General features: G+C 51.5%; 1 protein-coding gene across 1 annotated transcript in view; it reads left to right on the plus strand.

Moving 5' to 3' along the window:
• Positions 1 to 3,830: 3,830 nt before the first annotated feature.
• The window catches only part of PARP1 (poly(ADP-ribose) polymerase 1), a 35,400-nt gene continuing 21,099 nt past the window's right edge, over positions 3,831 to 18,131 (plus strand). Inside the window, exons 1-5 of the mRNA XM_032393924.1 lie at positions 3,831 to 4,040; positions 8,392 to 8,557; positions 14,791 to 14,906; positions 15,454 to 15,668; positions 17,140 to 17,239. Of these exons, the coding sequence (XP_032249815.1) occupies positions 3,921 to 4,040; positions 8,392 to 8,557; positions 14,791 to 14,906; positions 15,454 to 15,668; positions 17,140 to 17,239 (717 nt within the window). The 5' untranslated portion in view covers positions 3,831 to 3,920. The remainder of the gene's footprint in view (positions 4,041 to 8,391; positions 8,558 to 14,790; positions 14,907 to 15,453; positions 15,669 to 17,139; positions 17,240 to 18,131) is intronic.

Raw genomic sequence — 18,131 nt, forward strand, 5'->3', positions numbered from 1 at the left:
TTGGGAAAATCTGATGGCAAATGGATTCTGGTTCCTCTGAGTGATCTTCTCTCTCCCTATGCAGGTTGTTATGAACATGGTTCTCTTTCTGGGATTTCTGTTATTCGGAGGTTAGCATTTCTATTTCTGTCCTCAATTGGGTAGGTGGCAATGTCAATATCCAAACTAGTGCACATTGGAGAGGGATCAGGGCTGGAGAGGAAAAACGAGAGCTCACTGTCTCTATTTTAATAAGCGAAAGATAGTCATGTATCACTTGTATAATTACAAGCAATTTCATTTTGCAATTAAAATTTTATGGAAATAGAATAACTTTTTTCAAAAACAAAGTAAAATAGACACCTCAAATCAGAAAAATATGGCCAAAGCAGAACCCAGGATAAGGTGTATAGCTTTAAATAAACATTGGAGGGGCGCTGGGTGGCTCAGTGGGTTAAGTGTCAGACTCTTGGTTTCGGCTCAGGTCATGATCTCAGGGTTGTGGGATCGAGCTTCGCATTGGGCTCCACTCCGCGCTCATTGGGGAGTCTGCTTGAGATTCTCTCTCCCTCTCCCTTTGTCCCTTCCCTGCTCATGCACGTGCATGCGTACTCTCTCTCTAAAATAAAAAAATAAATCTTTAAAAAATAATAAAATAAATACACATTGAAAACAATGAAAATAAGTGACAACACAGGGAGGGACGTGGGGGTGGAGGACGAGGTAGAACTTTCTTCTATTGCTCTGCAAACTTTTGTTTTCTCTCAAGCACCTCTGCCCAAAGGAAAGATAATGCAAGGTTCATACATAATTTAAATTTTTCATTAGCCATATTTAAAGAGTAAAGAGAAACATAAAATTAATTTCATCATATATTCTCTTTGACCGAATAGTCCCAAAATATTATCACTTCATCATGTAACCAATATAAAGCAATTACTAATGAGATCTTTTCCTTCATTTTTTCCCTACCAAGTCTTCAAAATCCACTGTGCGTTTACACTCAACAGCACATCTCCGTTCAAACCCATCGCTCCGCCGTGCTCAGTAGTGCCTGTTCTCGTGGCCGCTGTATCCGACAGAGCAGGTCTGACAACTCCACAAAAAGGACATGTTTGGGGCGCCTGGGTGGCTCAGTCGTTAAGCGTCTGCCTTCAGCTCAGGTCATGATCCCAGAGTCCTGGGATTGAGCCCCGCATCAGGCTCCCTGCTCCGCGGGAAGCCTGCTTCTCCCTCTCCCACTCCCCCTGCTTGTGTTCCCTCTCTGGCTGTCTTTCTCTCTGTCAAATAAATAAAACCTTTAAAAAAAAAAAAAAACTTAAAAAAAAAAAAAAAGGACATGTTTGTACATCATGTGGAAAATATGAAAACTGTATGAATAAAATACACATAGATAACATTTCATCCTTCCAAACAAATTAGGGTACAGTGTGTCCATAATAAGATCTTGAACTCTGTGTGTGCGTGCACGCACGTGTGCACAGAGTCCCGCAGGACACAGCCCAAACGATACACAGGGACGAGTGATGGCCTCTGGGATGTGGGAATGGGGAGGGATGGAAAGGAAGAAAAATTCTCACTCATCATTTTATTTATGTGTGTGTCATTGTAATCATTTTTGTTTGTTTACCTTTATCAAAGGAAAATCACAGTAAACTCCTTGAGCTCATCCAGAGCCTTGGTCTCTCACGCCCTGTCCCCGTGCAAGACATCAGGGTGCGGGCTCAGGGGTCCCGTGGGCACCCCTTTGCTGTTGAGAAGGTAGAGAGATGTGGCATGTGGCAGGGTCACAGGGCTGTGGGCACATGCGTAGCCAAACATCAAAAATAAAAGAAACTACTTGAATCAGAAGTTAGGATTTGGTGCTGGATTGGGTGTGGAACAGAAGAGAAGAGTCCAGTTGACACCAAGGTGTTTGGCCTAAGCAATGGGAGAGCCAGGGACCACATGCTGAGTGGGCAGTACTAGAGGAGGTTTTGGACATCCCTGGAGAAGCATTTAAGACATCCAAGCAAAAATACTGAGTAGACAGTGGGATCCAGCTGTCTCTCCTTCAGGTTCTAGGGAAAGGAATTCCTAATCTTTGTGTGTGCACAGGACCCCTCTGTCGGTCCAGTGAAGTCCGTGGACCTCTACTGCATCGGTAGCTCCCAGAGACACATCAGGCAAGGTATCCCAGAAGTCACAAAAGAGAAAAAGCCTCACAGACCAAATTAAGATGCTCGTACTACAAGGGTTCATTGAATCAGTTTGAAAAACCTGATTTAAACTTCCTGCAGAAAGAGACACAACATGGGGTGGATGACACACACAGGACCAGGTAGAGGCTAGGCAGAAGGCCACACCATCTAAATCTGGGGTTATGCAATGTTTGTATGTTCATATGTTCTGTCTCTCTCCACTGCATCAGCCAGACAAACAGTGGGATACAAATACCAGAGCTGAGGATGCTCAAGGCCACTCCAAGTACCTGGAGCCCACTCACAGAGACACACGCAAGTGTGCCTGGCCACGGCTGTAGCTCACCAATTAGCCTGTTGAGCAAACAAGGGTTTTATCTGCAATTCTTGGGCAGGGCATATGGGATCCAGAATGGGACCATGATGTTAGCCCCGATGAGTGAACCCAGAGGTCGAATGATCCTGTCTTTTGATTTGGTTACTCCCTAAGTAAAATTATTTTATTTCTTCCATCACATACTCCTTATTCTCTTCACCTTCAACATCGCTAACACACCTAACTTAAGATTCTTGCCTGAGTCTCACAACCTACTTGCCTATTCAACATCACCTCTCTTGATACTAGCTTTCTTCTTTATGCTGCACACGCTTCATGAGTTTCATCGATCCTGTTGATTTCTGTCTGCTCCAGCAGAACTCAATACTCAGATACAGCACACGCCACTGTAGTGTTTTATTTTTGTAATTATTTAAAGTAGTCTGCGGGCCCAAGGTGGGGCTTGAACTCATGGCCCTGAGATCCAGAGTCGCATGTTCTACTGACTCAGCCAGCCAGGCGCCCTGGCCACTGTAAGGTAGGTAGGTAGGTAGGTAGGTTGGTAGGTTGGTTGGTTGGTTGGTTGGTTGGTTGGTTGATGATGTATTTATGTATCTTAGAGCGAGCAGGGGGAGGGGTAGAGGGAGAGAGCATCTCAAGCCGACTCCCCGCGGAGCGCGGAGCCCAGGATCCCAACCCGGGGGAAATCAAGAGCCGATCCTGAACTGACTGAGCCAACACACACCTGCTCTCTGCCGCGGTTTAGAGGACTACACTAAAACGCACAGGCTTAGAACAGAAACCAGTTCTTTAAAGACAGTTGTTTAGCAGCAGGTCTTCTAACCGCCGCAATTTAAGTGCCCAGGAGCCTAATCCTCAGGTGCAGGGAAACACCTGCAGGGACGCCCGCTGGCCGAGCCCCAGCGGCGTCCGTGCACCCCGGTTGCGCGCGGCCCGGCGGCCGGCACCCGCTCCGGGGCACAGCGTGCACGCTCTCTAGAGGGGGGCGGGGCGGAATTCCGAGTGGGAGCACACCGGGACGCAGCGGCGAGGACGCAGAGCGCCCTCCACGCCCCGCCCCTGCACGCTGCCACCGCCCGCCGGGCTCGCGCAGTTGCAGGCGCCCAGGGAACGCCGCCCCCGCAGCCAGCAGAGGGCGCGCGCTGCAGGCGTGCCCCGAGGACGCGTGCGCGGGAGGGCGTGCCCCGAGGACGTGTGTGCGCGGCGGCCCCGCCCCGAGGACGTGCGTGCGCGGGGGGCGTGCCCGCGGCCCGGCGTCAGCAGTCGACCGGAGTGCGGCGGGGCAGCGCGGTGTGCTCGGCGGCGTCGGCGGCGGTGGCGGCGGCTCGGGGCGCTGGGGTGCCTGCGGGGAACGAGGAGCGGGCGGCGGCGGCGGCGCGTGTCCAGGGCGGGGCGCCCGGAGCGGGCGGCGGCGCGAGGGGACGATGGCGGAGTCCTCTGACAAGCTCTACCGGGTGGAGTACGCCAAGAGCGGGCGCGCGTCTTGCAAGAAATGCAGCGAGAGCATCCCCAAGGACTCGCTGCGCATGGCCATCATGGTGCAGGTGCGCGCGGCCGCTTTGTGCGCGGTGGGGGGGAGGGGCCGCCCCCGGGAGCCTGCGCGAGGCCGGGACCCGCCCGCTCGCCAGAGCCCGGGAAGTGCGGCCCCGAGCGCTGCAGCTGGGCGGGGGGCTGCTTCCTTACCCGCCGTCCGCCGGGGGGGGGGGGGGGGGGGGGAGGAGAGGCGAGCGTGGGCTTCTGAGGCTGGCCTGGTTCTGATCTCCCTCGTGCTGGAAGATTTTTGTCCTGCATCGATGATGGCGACTGGCGCGTGAGGAGTTTTTTTGAATTTATTTTCGTTTATGGCTTCAACATCCGCTTACTCTCGGTTTTTTTTCCATTATGCAGAACTATACCAGTCGGTGTCGTTTCTGTACAGTGCATTCACTCTTAGCCTAATTCGTGGTTTGAAATAATGTTTTCCCCAAACTTCCAGGTTCACAGGCGCGTTTTCTTCCCGATGCATTTAGAGCTGTCTGGTTTGAGTAAGAGAGGCTCAGTGGGGGTGCTCGTCGGGGCTTCTGGACACACCGGGGATGCCCCGACGGGTTCCTGAGGCTTCCCAGATGGGGGTGTGGGGCTGGGCGGTGTGTGAGGGCCCTTGCCAGGGCGGAGGGCTTCCTGCATCCTCCAGCTCCCAGTCTGCCCCTGTCTGCCTGTTAAATCTCGGCTCTCCCCTGCCCTGTCCTACTCTTCTCCAACATGAAGCTTCTGTTCACTAAGTTCAGTGCTCGTGGTCTAGGCATCTTGATTTTCTTTCCCTGCAGTGAGGCAGCAGTGAGTTTTAGGAACGACCAGATAGTCCTCGCTGGGTTTTCAGTACTTACCTGGTGGGGCGGAGTGGGTGCCAAGTGCCAGGTGCACTTAGAGACTGGGGCTGTGGTCTATCTGACTCAGTACCTGCCGCACTGTACCTATCCTTCTGTGAACACCGAGCATGTCAGGCACTGCATTAGGTACTAGGAGCACCAAGAGAGCCCCCCCTGCCCACCCCTGGAGCCACCAGCTTGGTTAAAGGGACAGTAACTGTTAAACATACCTGTGTACCAGGCGTGGAGTGCCTGGGGTGGGAGCTTGATTAGGGGTCCTTATGCACAGAAGTGGCAGGAAGTTGAGGCTGGAGAAGCAGACGAGGCCTACCATCTAAAGAGTCAGATCTACCACTAAGGCTCTCTGATCTTAAATCTGAACGAATGGGCTACAAGATCAGATGTTCCTTTTTATAACACTGTTAACTATCTTGGAATTAATATTTTTAAAATAATAAAAAGGAGAATCTCCCTCAGTGCAGGGGCGCTTAACTTAAAATCTGTGGGGTGGCAGTCGGTGGGTTGAGAAGAAATTTACATTTCTGTAGTCACTAATTTTAAAATAAAATTCATTACTTCCTCCAGTTATGAATGTAAAGCAGAAGCAGTACCTATGATTTTTGTCACCAGTGGTAATTACAGATATTTTCGTACTGCTTTACATTTGTTGAGGATTTCTCAAAATAATCCATTATGCTCATCAGTATTCAAAGTTACTGTAGTTGTTAGAGTGGACGCTAAATCTTATTTCATGCTTTAAGCTCATTGTATCCCACCAGATTCTTAAATGTTTTGATAATTACTTCAGTCTAATTAGTTTCTTTTGTGAGTCCATGTATTCTATTATGCATTTTTAAATTTTATTAGAGAAAAGCACATCCATAGGCTTCACTAGTCAGCCAGAGAGGACCCTGTCCTATCGGGAGGACAGCAGAAAACCTTCGTACAGCCAGTATGCTGAATACAGAGGAGGGCTTGTCTGGCATTCTTGATAGTGAAAGAAATTACTATTAAAACCAATTCACTCAATAAATCCACTTCCGGGGGGAAAAAAAAAAAGTAGGTGGTTTTCTGTAACTATTTAGGGGTGGAGTTGTTAAAAGTCTGGTCTTGTAGGCAGATTGGAGGCCCAGAAAGAATGAGGCCATTCTTCTCCCATTTGGATTTAAATACCTTCTTTTACATTTGTATGGGAGGATTGTTCTGAGTGTCAGATACCTGATACTTTAGGTCAGTGTGCCCTGGGGCAGCCTCCAGGGTACGAACTTTGCAGCCTTTTGAGGGGTGGGCCCGGCGTTCTGTGTTGGGCTGTTGTGGGGCAAACAGCAGGGTTTCGCACTGTTAACCGTCATTCCGTGCTCTCTGGGTAGGTGGGCCGTGTGCTGGCCGGTTTGATGCAGAGGGAAACAGAGTTGGCTGAGTGAGGACCCAGGTCCCTGGTAGGTGTGGGAGTGTGTTTGCTGAGTACACAAGAGATTCTGCCACTTAGAGTTGCCAAGTGGAAGCATAGTCTTGTGACCTTGTTCCAGTTCCCTCCCTTCCACATCATTGTCACTCCCAAGTTCTAGGGTAAAGCCTGGCTTTGGTCAGGGGTCCTTATTCTGAAGGGTGACCTGGAGCCCCTACAGTCCCCCAAGCTGGTGCTGTGAGTACACCCTTGGGCTGCACCTCTCGGTCGCCCCACACTGCACTGATGGGACACAGCACCCAGACCAAGGTTCCCACCAGAGCCAGGAAACAATGCCACAGTCACAGGGTCTAGTGTGGGGCACAGGCACTGGGCCACATGTCGTCCTGTGCATGAGTGTGACCCGAACGCTGCGGAGGAGGGGTAGACGGGGCACCAAGGCAGGAGGAACCCAACTGCAAGCCACTGCGGACGTACAGTAAGATGGCGGACGCTTCCAGAGGTGTCGCCTGCCTCGGAAGTTTGGGAGCCAGAACACAAGTCCATTTGGGAATGCCATTTATTGGGGGTGGGGAGGACCATCTTTTGTTAGGTTCAGAGAGCATCTTTTCCCCAGCAGGAATTCCCTTATCCTTCCCTTCCGCTTTCTTATCTCCAGACTTGGGGTGTCCACACTCTGAGTGCCTTCTAGGAGCAGGTGTTGCCCGATGCTAGCAAGACGGGCATCGCGCCCTTCGGGGAGCTTCCAGCCCAGTGCAGGACACAGGCATTGACCCTATCATCGCCCAAATGGATTGTTCTTAGCTGGGAGGGGCTTGGGAGGAGCCTTCTGGGGAGCTGAGTAGGGCTGTCGGGCATTCTGGGCCAAGGGAACAGCTGGTGTGCCGTACACCGGGCTGCTTGATGCGGGGGAGCCCTTGACGTGCCCCGGCATGAACCTTCCCTGTGCATGTATTACACTGAGAAAGAAACCACTCACAGCCAGCGGGGGCTGGGGGGGAGAAGTCATCGCTGCTTTTCCAGAACATGTCCCCTGTCCGACAGCTCCATCTGAAAATTCCTATGTGGTGTTTATGTTTGATGCTGTTTATTCCTTCTGCATGGTATTTAGCTTTATTTCCTATAGAAGCAAATATTTGGAGCCTCCTCTGCTTTGGTCAGACCCATTTATGTATTTTTAAGTAGCTCTTCCTGCCAAGCAGCATAGTGAGTGGACAGAACTTTGCTGTCGGGTCCAAGTAGGGCTGAGTCACTTGCCACAGACATCTGTGAAATGGGGGTGCTGGTTCCTACCCGGAGGCAGTTGAGAGTTACTCGTGATGGCTCGTGAAGGGTCATCATCACCATCCACTGAGGCCAGACGGTGCTCGGGGCCCGGGAGCCCAGAGCTGGCAGTGTCCCCAGAAGAGGAGCCTGACGCTCTCGCGTCAGGAACAACCCGAGTGTGAAGCATCAAAGGACAGAGGAAGTGCACGGTGAGAGGGGCAGCACCTTCCCCTGCGGCCGGACTTCAGGGCGCACGCTGAGCTTCCAGCTCCAGGCCCTGGGGGCTGCTGTCATCGGCTCCCTGGGCAGTTCACCCTCGGAGAAGTTCATTCATTCCACTCACATTGGTGCGGCTATTGCCGGCTTGACACAGTTTCCTGACACATTTTCTCTGCTTTGCTCATTATCTGGGACTTGTTCCTCCTTCTAACGGCAGAGGCACTAAAAGAGCCCTTTCTGGGCTACACAGGCCTGACGAGGGTGAGCGCTGGCCTCCCAAGCAGGCACAGCAGGATGGGGTCATGGAGCAGGGGTCCTGTGTGCATTCCACGGCGCTGGAGGGAAGTTGTGTCATTGAGATGTGCGGCCCGTGGGGCAGAACTCTGTTCAGAAGCACCACTGTTCCCCATGTTCTTCCCCATCCATGTCCTGCGTCCTGAGAACAGACTCGACCTCGGAGACGACTGTTGGAGAAGATCTTGAGAAATCTGGACTGGGATGCCACTTCTCGTCGGCTCACAGCTTTTCTCACGTGACATGGGGGACACGGGCACAGTCCTCGTTTTACAGAGAAGGAGAAAAAGGGCGTCTTGTGCGCACCTGCTGAGGGTTGGGCTTACGGCTGCTCCCTCACCTCCCTCTGTTCTCTTCCAGTCGCCCATGTTTGATGGAAAAGTCCCGCACTGGTACCACTTCTCCTGCTTCTGGAAGGTTGGCCACTCCATCCGGCACCCCGACGTAGAGGTGGATGGCTTCTCTGAGCTCAGGTGGGACGACCAGCAGAAAGTCAAGAAGACCGCGGAGAGTGGAGGTGTCACAGGTGTGTAGAGACCGGGGAGGCAACAGGTGTGGTCCTCCGGCCCCAACCAGGCAGCTTCCCCAGGGGCCTTTTCTGAGAGAGCATTCGGCTGCCCCACCCCCCGTGTTTCCCAGGAGCGCATGTAGGTAATGGGGTGCCAGTGTGTGACTTCGGCAACACCTCATTGACTTGCCTATGGCAGGGTGTATTGTTTTTTAAGATGCTGGAGATGGAGCCTTTATTTTTTATTTTTAAAGATTTTATCTTTAAGTAATCTCTACACCCAACATGGGGCCCGAACCCACAACCCCAAGATCAAGAGTTGCTGCTGCTCTGAGTGAGCCAGCCAGGTGCCCTGGAAATGTAGCTTTTAAGCCTGTTGCAGTTTTGTTTTTAATAGACTGTTTTTAGAGCAGTTGTAGGTCTGCAGCAAAATGAAGCAGAAAGTGCAGAGAGTTCCCGTCTACCTCCTGCCCCCACACAGGCAGGGCCTCTCCCTGTCTCCCTGTAGAGCGATGCATGTGTTACAGTGAGGCCCTCATCATCACCCCAAGTCCATAGTTTCAGGGTTCACTCGTGGTGCTCTACGTTTTATGGGTTTGGACAATGTACAGTCGACCCTTGAACAGCACGGGTTTGAACTGTGTGGGCCCCCTTCTTTGTGCATCTTCCTCAGTAAGTCCAGTACGGTGCTGTAAATGTTTCCTTTTCCGTAGTGGTTTTCTTTATAACATTTTGTTCTCCGTAGCTACTTTATGGAGAGTACGATATTTAATACACACAACACGTGTAACAGGATGTGTTGACAGTCGGTTATCAGTGGGGCTTCTGGTGAACGATAGGCTATTAGTGGTTAAGTTTTGGGGGAATCAAAAGTTATACACAGATTTTCAGCACACGAGGGGGTCCACACACCCCCCTTTGTTTGAGTGTCAGCTGTACTCGGGGTCATATGTAGCCTCCTCACATTGGTTTCTTCACTTAGTAATGAATGCACGTTGCAGGTTCCTCCATGTCTCTTCATGGCTTGATGGCTCGGTTCTTTGTGGCGCTGAATGATATTCCATTGTCTGGAAGGACCACAGTCCTTCACTCACCTATGGAAGGACATCTTGGTTGCTTCCAAGTTCGGGAAATTACCAATAAAACTGCTGTAAACATCCACGTGTAGGTTTTTGTGTGGACGTAGGTTTTCAGCTCATTTGGGTAGATTCTGAGGAGCATGATTGCTCATTGTTCCGGGAGGAGTATGTTTCATTTTGGGAGAAACCAGCAAACCTGTTTGCATTCCCACCACACCCTCACCAGCGCTTGGTGGTGTCCGTGACCGGGATTTTGGCCGTTCTGAGAGGCATGTAGAGGTGGGTTGATTTGCAATCCCCTGATGTCATATGATGTGGAGCATCTTTTCGTGTGTTATTGCCATCTGCATCTCTTCTTTGGGGGAGGAGTCTGGATATTTTGCCATTTGTCATTCATTGTCTTATTGCTGAGTTTTAGAGCTGTTCGTATATTTTGGATAGCAGTCCTTTATCACCTCTGTCTTTTGCAAATCTCTTCTCCGTGTCTGTGGCTTGTCTTCTCTCTCGTTCTCTCGACAGTGTCTGGCACAGAGCAGAAGTTCCCAATTTAAGAAGTCCAGCTTACCAGTTCGTTTCCTGGGCTGTGTCTTTGGTGTACCTAAAAGTCATCAGTTGTCATATCTAGATCAGCTAGATTTTTCTCCTGTGTCATGTTCTGGGAGCTTTACAGCGTGGCGTTTTCCATTTAAGTTGAATTTTGTAAAGGAGATAAAGTCTTTGTCTAGATTCATTTCATGTGTGGATGTCCAGTAGTTCACCACTTGCTGGAAATTCTGTCTTTCCTCCGTTATATTGTGTTTGCTCGTTTGTCAGATGACTGATTCTGTGTGTCTGGAGTCTGTTCTGGTCTATTTATCAGTTCGTCCATCATGCAGTACAGGACCATCTCGATGCTAAGTCTTGAAGTCAGATAGTGTCGGTCCTCTGACTTTTTCTCCTTCAATATGGTGTTGGCCGTTCTGGGTCTTTTGCCTCCATGTGAACTTGAGTCATCTTATTGATACCCACAGACCTAACTTCTTTGAGATGCCTTTACATTTTAAATCGTTTTTCATCACTTTGTTGAAGATCTGAGACTGCGTTCTCGTTTGTCCACCTTCTAAGCTGACCCCGTTCTCATGACTGGGCTGTTAAGGGGAACGGCCGCCATCCTTCCCCACAGAGCTCTTGGTGCTTGTGCTGCACTGTTCTCTCTGTCCTTGACTCAGCATGTTTGTGTCCCGCGGCTGCAGGTCTGTGGAAGCTGAGAGGTCAGTGACACCGCTCACGCCGTGAATAAAAATAACAGCAAATTTGCCAAGAAATGGTCCAGAGAGTGAGCGTGTCAGTTTTCGCTGAGGGCAGATGTAACAAATTCTTGTTCTGTGGTCCTTTTCCCTTTTGTGTTCAGGTTGGTGGGGGTTGTCTGTTTAGGGATGTGTTCCATCTAGTTACAATTTATACTTTTATAATATGAAAAAGCATAATAAGTTTGCTATAACTGTGTTTCACTTGGGAAAACATCTTAAGTCTTAAAGTTAACATAATACCTGCTAGTTGTCCAGGGATTTTTGTATCCAAAGAGCCTAATTTAATAGACATAGACACACAAGTTTACATCTTCTCAGATCCTGTAATTCCAAGGTGACACCTTGTGGGGTGTCTCCCTAGGAATTTTCTATTCAAATACTGATTCACGTGTGTGCTGCATTTATTCTTTCCTGTAGAAATGGGATTCTTAGTGTTACTTTGTTAAATGCTCAGTCACTCTGTGTGGTTAAACACACGTAATGGGATATCCATCATCTGAGCCGTGGTCCGGTGTGGGCTTTGGCAGCATGACCCACACTACAACTGGCACTCCGTCCCCTCCAGAATGTTCTCATCTTCCCAGCTGGAACGCCGTGCCCGGTTCACAGTAGCCCCCGTTTCTCCTCCCCCACTATGATTTCTGTCTGAATGGGCCTCCCGGGAGCCTCCTGTGAGGGGAGTCACGCAGGGTTTGTCCTCCCAGGACTGGCTTGCCTCGCTCGGGGTCGTCCGTGCCGTCAGCCCACAGCGTGGGTACACCACAGTTTGGTTATCCATCCCCCCCATCCCAGGGCTTTGTCCTGTTTAGTAGTCGGTTTTATTAATTTGATATTTGTAGGTGTCCTTGCCTCGTCCTTTAGGGCATTTTGTGTTTTTCATAATGAAACAAGGTATGAATTCTTTGTCGTCTGTTCTGCAAATATATTTACCAGTTTGACTTTTTAATATATATAGGCTTTTTTATTTTAATACAAAGTTTTGTTTTGAGTAAACTCGACCCCTGACATGGGGCTCAAATTCACAACCCTGAGATCAAGAGTTGGCGTGCTCCACCAATCAGCCAGGCCGCCCTTTGACGTGTTTCTTTGAAGCACGTTTATATGTTTTGCCACATTAAAGCTTCATCCTGGACTAAATGTTCTGCAATCATGTCTGTTCGTTTACAGTTTCTGGTTCTGGTCTTATTTTTCAGTTCTTCATCTGGGATTTTTAAAGTGATGTACATGCAGTTCCATGATATTGGACAAACGCAGGCAGTTGTGTAACATACACCCCATGCAGTTGGGGAGCTTTCCGTTCCCCCCAGGAAGTTCCTTGTGCCCTCTCTCTGTTACCTCCCCACCCAGGGGACCAGGCTTTGATTTCTGTCCCCTTGGATTGATTTTGTGTGACTTAGGATTTCGGAAGCAAAGGAGTAGCGTGGACTTCTCCCATAACCTCCTTCTGCTCAGCACAACGCCCGTAAGACACGTGCGTCACCACGTTGTGCTTTTGACGGCTGAGGGGTAATCCTTGCAGTAGATCCCCATTGATCTGGCCTTCTGTTGCCAGCTTCGCGCTGGTACGGATACAGCTGCTGTTCACTTGTGTGCGCATCTCTGCGTGACAGCGCTCGTGTTTCTCCAGGGCGGACACCTAGGAATGGAGCCGCAGAGCGTCCGTAGGTGTCCATTCAGCTGTTTAAGGAAACTGCCAAACTGCCTTCCCAAGTCGTACCATTTCACATCCTCGCCAGCATGTGGCACGGGCACTCTTCAGTATTGGCCACAGATGTGTGTGTAGTGAGAGCGCGTTGTGGTTTTAATTTGTAGTGGTCTTTTTGGGGTTTGTTTTTTTTAAGATTTATTTATTTGAGAGCGTGCGTGTGTGCGAGCACGGGCAGAGGGAGAGAGAATCCCAAGCAGACTCCCCACTGAGCATAGATCTGACGTGGGGCTCGATCTCACCACCCTGAGATGAACTGAGCCAAAGTCGGACGCTTTACTGATGGAGCCACCCAGGCACCCTAATTTGCTTTCGTCTTTTTCTTGAGTTTTAAGAGTTTTTAGAATAGGTGCAAGTCTTTTATTACATGTAAATAATGTGAATACTTTCTCTCATTCTAGGGTTTGTTTGTCTTTTGTTTAATTGCTGACATTTTATGAAGAGCGGTAGTTGATATTTTTTTTTCTCCTTTTTTGGTTAGTGCCGTCCGCATCCTGAGAAATCTTTCCTGTTCTAAGATTGTGACCATACCCTCCTTTGTTTACTTCTGGAAGTTTTGTGGTTCTGGCGTTCATGTTTGGTTTCTGATCTGTCGTAAATGAATGTTTGTGTTAGGTGTGAGGACGGGGTGGGTTTTTTGGTATTTCTGTGTGGATACCATATTGTTCCCATACCATTTGTAAAGACTTTGTTAAGACCAGTTGACTGCAGGTGTCTCTGGACTCTGGTCCCGTTGGCTGGTTTGTCTGGGGGCACCCCACCATCTTAATTCCTACAACTTTGTGGGACATCATGAAATCACGTAGTGTGGATCCTTCAGCTTTGTTCTTTTTTCAATATTCTATTGAGCTTTCTAGGTCCTTTGCAGTTCCTTAAAAATTTTGTGGTAAACGTACTAATTTCCAGCCCAGACAGGCTCGCTAGGATTTTGATTAGCATCACTTGGAATCTGTGGATCAAACTGGGTTGACTTATTGATAACGTTAACAAATTGAGTCTATACATAAACATGAAGTGTATCTCCATTTATTTAGGTCTTTGTTAATTTTACACCATCCTAAAGCTTTTGTGTAGAGGATTTGTGTGTCTTGGTAAATCTGTTTCTGAGTGTTTTATGTGTTTAAAGGCTAAACAGTTTAATTTCTTTTTCTAATGTGTATTTTTCATATATAGGAACTTTTTTTTTTTTAATGTTATTTATTTATTTGACAGAGAGACCGCGAGAGAGGGGACACAAGCAGGGGGAGTGGGAGAGGGAGAAGCAGGCCTCCCGCGGAGCAGGGAGCCCAACGCGGGGCTCGATCCCAGGACCCCGGGATCATGACCTGAGCCGAAGGCAGATGCTTAACAACTGAGCCACCCAAGCGCCCCGTATATAGGAACATTTTATATGTTGACTTTGCATTATCCAAATTTACTCAGTTCACTTAACAGTAGTAGTTTTTCTTCTCTATTTCTGCTGGTGCAATCCTGTCCCTACAGGTAGAGGTGACTGTACCTGTCCTTTTCCACGCTTACACCTCTGGTCTCTGTTTCTTGCCCAAGGGGCACTTGGTAGAGCCTCCGATACAACGTTGCGTAGGTGTGGTGGGGGAAGATAGCCTTGTCTTGTTCCCGATCTTAAGACAGAAACATTCAGTCTTGGACTGACTTTTATGTAAGAAAAGACTCCTTTGTTCCTGAATGCTTGGCTGTGTGTTCCCAGGGCTCCATGCTGAATGACCGCAGCTTTCCCCCACTGATTTAGAAATGCTGCCTCCCTGCGTGCTTCTTACTTGCCCTCCTGTCTGTTGCTGTATGAAGATACACCCTTTAATTTCAGCACGTAACTTGATGCCTAGAAGGATCACGGAAATCAGAAGGTGGAGTTCGAATGTAGTGGAGGACGTGGCTTTCACAATAAGTGCTACGGAAGCACTTTCCGAAGTGGGGGGGGGCCAGGGCAGTGATGGAGGGAGCCGGAAGGTGAGACAGGCGGCCGCCGGCGCCGTGCCCTTTCAAGAGCGTGTCCGAGGAAGGGTTGTCTCTGTTAGCCGTGTTAGCCACAGCGGTTAGAGGCAGACGCGGGAGAGCCAGACACGAGGTGTCCCAGTGAAGGGGTCTGGGGGGTCCGGGGGATTTGGGCTCTCCGGAGCCGCCCTGAGGCTGAGCTTGGGGCTGCTGTGCTCCATCCTTCAGGCAAAGGCCAGGATGGAGGCGGCGGCAAGACGGACAAGACGCTGGCTGACTTCGCGGCCGAGTACGCCAAGTCCAACAGAAGCACGTGCAAGGGCTGCTTGGAGAAGATAGAGAAGGTGAGCCCGGGGGAGGGGGCAGCCCCTGGAGCCGCTCAGGTGTCTAGAGAAGAGGAGATACCCGGGCTTGGGGGGCTAGCCCAGCGCTAGTGGTTCGGCATCCTGTGCTCGGAACTCCTGAGGAACGTTGGGTGCGGTGCACAAGGCTGCTCGGGGTTTGTAGCATGTGGGCAGCAGCGGGGATGGCAGAAAAGCCCCCTGGGGTGGGGTGGGGGTCTGCAGGGTGGCGTCCTCGGTGGTGGTCCAAGGCCGACTTCCGGGCCAGCAGAACATTCTCAGGGAAAAGGTTGCGTGTCCTCACGTGCCCGTGTGGGTGGGTAGATGGCTAGTTGGAGTTGACCCCATTTAAAACCGGAGTGCTGAGGCTTAGGCTAGCACACAGTCCTTGGGGGCAGAAAGAGGTCTGAAGCTTCCACGGCCCTCCCAGTGCCCTCGGTGTGGACCTGAGGCCCCACCGGCAGGGGCACCGGCCGACCCATGTCCCCCCAGGTCCCTGATGTCGCCATCCTTCTTGTCTTCTTGGTACCACGTGTGGTTCTTCCTGCAGGGCCAGATCCGCCTGTCCAAGAAGATGTTGGATCCAGAGAAGCCCCAGCTGGGCATGATCGACCGCTGGTACCACCCAAACTGCTTTGTGAAGAACAGAGAGGAGCTGGGCTTCCGGCCCGAGTACAGTGCCAGCCAGCTCAAGGGCTTCGGCCTGCTTGCCGCGGAGGATAAAGAAACCCTGAAGAAGCAGCTCCCCGGGGTCAAGAGTGAAGGGTAGGTGGGGGACCGTGGGAGGCGGGGTGGGGCTTCGGGGAGACCCTGCAGAGTCCAGGCTATTCCCGTGTCTCCCTCTGCTGACCGTCAGCAGGCTGGGCATGCGGAGGGAGGGACGGTGACAGCCGTGCTCCACCCCTCCCCTGCACACGCTCCTATAAGCGCTCTCCCGTCTGATCCACAGGCACGACCAGCTAGCCAACCCGCCGCCAATCCCCTCCTGCCCTGAGTATTCTCCCTCCCTGGCCAACCATCCCATTTTCTGGGACTTCTGCGTGACTCGCTTTCCGGTCCCCACGGCATCCCGTGTGTGGGTCTGATGCTGCTGTTAGGATGGTGGTGGGAGCCGTGGACGAGAAGCCCCTGGTGTAGCATCAGAACGCCGTGGGGTTCCTGTGGCGCCAGCGTTCAGGACGGGAAGCCCGGTCGGAGCCAGTCTGGAGTCCACGGGCTCTTGTTCTTTCCTGTGCCCTCTGCTGGGCGCTGGGCCCCAGTCTGGAGTCGCTGGGGGTCATGGGCACAGAGGAGGTGTGGTAGGGCCATGCCTGGCTGTGGGCGGCGTTAGGATTGGGGTGGCCCTGACCTTCCTGTCGTCACGGAGCTGTTGGGCGCCGTCTGGGTTCATCACACACAAGCTGGCGCACAGCATGTGCGGCTCCGGGGTAGGTGGGCAAACTGGAAAACCGGGCTCATGGATTAAGGTCGTGCGCAGGGAGCCCTCAGCTCCCGTGTGGCCGTAGTAACAGCCGGCACCGGCGGGGTAGTAACGGTGTGGCGGGCACCGGGCTGCAAGCTTGGCGGGGGACAGTTCACGGTCCTGGAGGGCGCGCAGCGTTCTGTTTCACGGATGAGGGAAAATGCAAGGGTTTGAAGTCGGGTCTGTAACAGCTGCATCTGAGTTAACCACCGTGACTGCCCTGCCCTGTTCCAGCGCGGGGGTGCTGCCCATGACCCTTCCTGCCTCCCTCCGCCGGGTGACTGGTGAGCGGTGCCGAGACTCTCGCTCCTGTGGGTGGGGTTGGGATGACAGTGCAGCCCCGCCCCGGAGAACTGCCCTAGGAGCTGCCCTGCGGTTTAGCTTAAAAGGCTGGGCCCCTGGCATGAGTGGTTCGTCTTTCTACAATCCCTGCCCGTTGGCAATGGGCTTACCTGTCACGGTCCCTGCCAGAACCTTCGAGCTGCTTCATTCGTGCTAAGAGATACATGGGGGTTTTCACGTCAGATGGGGCCTGAGCCATGGGCAGGCTGTTCCAAGGCCGTGGGGCCACCCCTGGGCCTCTCCTTGGCAGCAAAGTATGTGGGGCCTGTCGCCAATCCTGCCTGGGCAGACCGCGAGCTCCCAGGGGCAGAGGGACATGCGGTACGTTTGGGGCCTGGCAGACAGGAGGTGCGCAGATGGGAAGGTCCTGCGTCCCCTGAGTCACTGGTTCCAGGGTTCTGATGGCTCTTTTTCGTCCCGTGTCTCTTTCAGAAAGAGGAAAGGCGACGAGATGGATGGGATGGTTGAAGTGGCCAAGAAGAAATCTAAAAAAGAAAAGGACAAAGATAGTAGGCTTGAGAGGGCCCTCAAGGTGAGCTCTGAGCTGTGTGTCTCCACTTATCGTTGTGTTAATTTTTGCCCTCATTCTGGGAGGAAAGTTCCAGGGGGTGTGTGCGTCCCACTTACCAAGACCTCCAAGAACTCCCAAACTGGAAGCAGTGGTGAAATAGCACGGCGTTCCCTCCACCCCCAGAGAAGGCCGTGGTGCTTGAAGGAGAGCCCCACGGCACTGTGCATCCTGCACCTGGAGGGTCACTGGCGGACGCTGCGCACGGAGTGTTAAGTTCAGGGATGGCAGACTTGCTCAGTACGCACAGCAGACTGGAAGAGACAGGGCTGTTCCCTAGTTCTTCAGTGGAGAGCTCTTGTCTGCAAAAGCAATAGAAGGCATGTAGTGAAGAAGAACAGAACCACCCACAGAGTCCATAGTCGCAGACCAGACATTCAGCACTGTGTTGATCACACATGCGTTGAATCCAAGTAAAAATGATTGATCAGAAAATGCTGGGTGTTTGGTGCTGACACACAAGTTTGTGCACAGTATGCACGGCTCTGGAATGTGTGAGAAAACTGGAAAACCATGGGAGGACCCGTGTCAGTCTGGTCTTGGGAACATGATTTCCAGCTACTTGGCCCTCTCGTGAGAGGATTCAGTTTTTGCCAACGGAATAAAAATCAGAAGCAGTTTCTGATCGGGTTGCAGCTGCTTGCTAGGAATCACCGATTGGTGTGATGGTCCTTCAGTGAATCTGGCTGTGGTAGGGTTGTGGTTGGGTCATTTGGTGTGGTGGTCCCTTGAGCGTCATCAGAGATGAAAGGAAACGTCCAGAATTCACATGTTCCCCTGGCCTCGGCCAAGCAGGTGATGTGGTTCCAGTTCCTCGGTTTAAACTTGGACTGCTGGACTTAGCAGGTGCTCCCTC

The sequence above is a fragment of the Phoca vitulina genome, unplaced genomic scaffold (genome assembly GCF_004348235.1).
Source record: "Phoca vitulina isolate PV1807 unplaced genomic scaffold, GSC_HSeal_1.0 scaffold78, whole genome shotgun sequence".
In the NCBI taxonomy this organism is placed as follows: Eukaryota; Metazoa; Chordata; class Mammalia; order Carnivora; family Phocidae; genus Phoca; species Phoca vitulina.